This window comes from Acanthisitta chloris, unplaced genomic scaffold (genome assembly GCF_000695815.1).
Source record: "Acanthisitta chloris isolate BGI_N310 unplaced genomic scaffold, ASM69581v1 scaffold1719, whole genome shotgun sequence".
Lineage (NCBI taxonomy): Eukaryota > Metazoa > Chordata > Aves > Passeriformes > Acanthisittidae > Acanthisitta > Acanthisitta chloris.
The window spans coordinates 34,889-37,313 of record NW_008692871.1 but is presented as its reverse complement, the minus strand read 5'-3'; the positions used below and the strand labels follow the sequence as shown (position 1 = coordinate 37,313).

General features: G+C 38.3%; 1 protein-coding gene across 1 annotated transcript in view; it reads left to right on the top strand.

The window, feature by feature from the left end:
* SP3 (Sp3 transcription factor) overlaps positions 1-2,425 on the top strand; it is a 32,856-nt gene that overhangs the window by 21,273 nt on the left and 9,158 nt on the right. The window contains exon 3 of the mRNA XM_009082814.1: positions 736-928. Within this exon, the coding sequence (XP_009081062.1) occupies positions 736-928 (193 nt within the window). The remainder of the gene's footprint in view (positions 1-735; positions 929-2,425) is intronic.

The window sequence follows — 2,425 nt, the reverse complement described above, 5'->3', positions numbered from 1 at the left end:
AAGGGTACACACGTATTTGCAAATGTCCATCCTATAAATCTAATTTTAGGAGGCTAAGACCTGTTTTGGCTACTGGCACATCAAAATGTTAAAGTGATTCGTGTGCTGCTTACCTCTGTCTAATGCTGACTTAAATTCTTCCCTAAATGTTTGGGGTTTTTCCTCTATGTATGGTGGAAAAGCATAAATCTAAGGTGGGAAGGGGAAAATGGAACAAAGGCATGAGTTTATTTGTTTTCCTTGAGTATCTTAGTCTTTCTCAGGTTAAGATCTTTTATTAGATTGGTTTCTCATTATATATCACTGTGCATACTGAAGATCATTGTGGAAGGCTGTATCTACTACAGGTGACACTAATTGAGGAATCCTGGGGGAACATAATGGCTAGTCTGGATTGTTTGAAAAATGTGTTGAACCTCTGTCCAATCTCTTCTTCCTCAGTTTTTCCCAAGTTTCAAGCAAGCAATATTCCCCTGGTGACAGTATTCCTCACCAAGGACATTTCAAACTTTAATACTTCGTTATAGCTTATCTTCAGCTTTGAAATGTATAGTAAGATAAACTTTATAAATACCTTACAGGTTACAAGGGCACAGAAGCAATGTCAGTATGCACTAAAGGACAGTGACTTTTGGCTGACACAGTGCTCTCAAGAATAAAAAGATTTGATCATTACTGTTTCCTTCTCTCTATTTAATGGGCTACTTATGGATCTGTGTTTGTTCTTTCCCTCAGATATTAGGATTAAAGAAGAAGAGCCTGATCCAGAAGAGTGGCAGCTCAGTGGTGATTCTACACTGAATACCAATGATCTAACACATTTGAGAGTGCAGGTTGTAGATGAGGAAGGGGACCAACCACATCAAGAGGGAAAACGACTGCGACGAGTAGCGTGCACTTGTCCTAACTGCAAAGAAGGTGGTGGAAGGTATGTAATGTTCAGTGTCATATAATGATGAAAACAAATAATGGGGGAGGAAAAAAGAGGCCTTTGTTAACGGCAGTTGTCTGCAGCGAGAGGAAGCTAGAGATTTATGCAAATGAGCTTATGCAATAAAGGACTACCACTTTTATTTCTGGGTTTGCAGATGAACAGGCAGATTATTCCACCCTCTCTATGTTACTCCAGTGAGATTAGTTGAAAAAATCTGGAGTTAGATGTCACCTAGTACAAGTAAGGAGGATAGAACATTGCCCTAAATAATACGAAAATATTTTGGAATATGCGCATCTGTGATTGGCTCCCTATCATATGTCAAGGACTTGATTAAATCCTGTCTTCCTGCATTTCCTCACTAATTGAGCATTTTCCCCCCAGTTTGATTGCTTTAGAGTGTTACAAAAATGCAGTTAGCCTAATTTTCTTGGTCACTGGTTTCCTAAGAAAAGCAAGGTTTGTGTAGTAACTCTAAATACCACATTTTGAATTGTCTGATTGTTTTCAGTCAAAGTTTGACTAACAAAAAGGTACTAAGTTCCAATTCTTATTCAGGGTTGCATTGGAAGCCATGTTTTATTATTGTGCATCTCACTAAAGTATTGTTCAGCTCTTTGTTACTAGAAAGATTATATTCTACTCCAAAACACTTTGTTTTAAACAGCTGGATTATAGATATAAGAGGGGAAGTGGAGATGATAAGTTGCCTTTTGCAAGTGGAAATATGTGGGTGTATTTGTGCTTGATAGAATTGTGCAGGGGCTTCTTTGCCATACACTAAAATTTGTCTGTTTGGGTAATTGTTTCCTCTCTAAAATGGAAGTCTTTACTTATTTGAGAACTACAGTGTAAATTACTAAAATCTCTTTAAAGAGAACCCATCAGTGTCTAATGGCACTTAGAGTTCTAATAGTACTGGCTGAATTATGTCTATTGTAAAGTCTCTTGTGGGTTCTTTCTGTATATTCTAGATAACTTCCTTGCAGGCACAGAGGTAATGGTTTAGGCAGCCATGCCAAGTAAATGTCAAGTGTTTGAGACAAAAACAGTTTCATACATTGACATCGCAAACAAAGTTAGTGGTAATATCTGCGGGTTATACAGCATTTTTGTTCACCAACTTCCTCTGGTTACATTTCTATGTGTAGCTCACTGAAATGAGGCATAGACATTTCTGAGTTCTTGGTGAACCTTGGCTCTGCCATGAAGATCTGCCCAAAGTACGCCCTGGGCTGAGATTTGTTTCAGTTGGGGAGAAAACTCTGAAAATGTGACTTGCACTGCCTGTACTCTTTAGAAACAGATTTCATGTGTTCCATCTTCCTTCTGCTCTGTTCCAGACTACAGTGGCTTTAATTTAGAAATCTGTACTGTAAAATTCTCTTCCTCCTGACTGGAGTTGCTAGAACACCAAATTTTAAAGTTGAAGCCCCAGAGAGAATCTTTCCAAGATGGTTTTGATGAAGTCTAGAGAAATGCGTAGTCTGA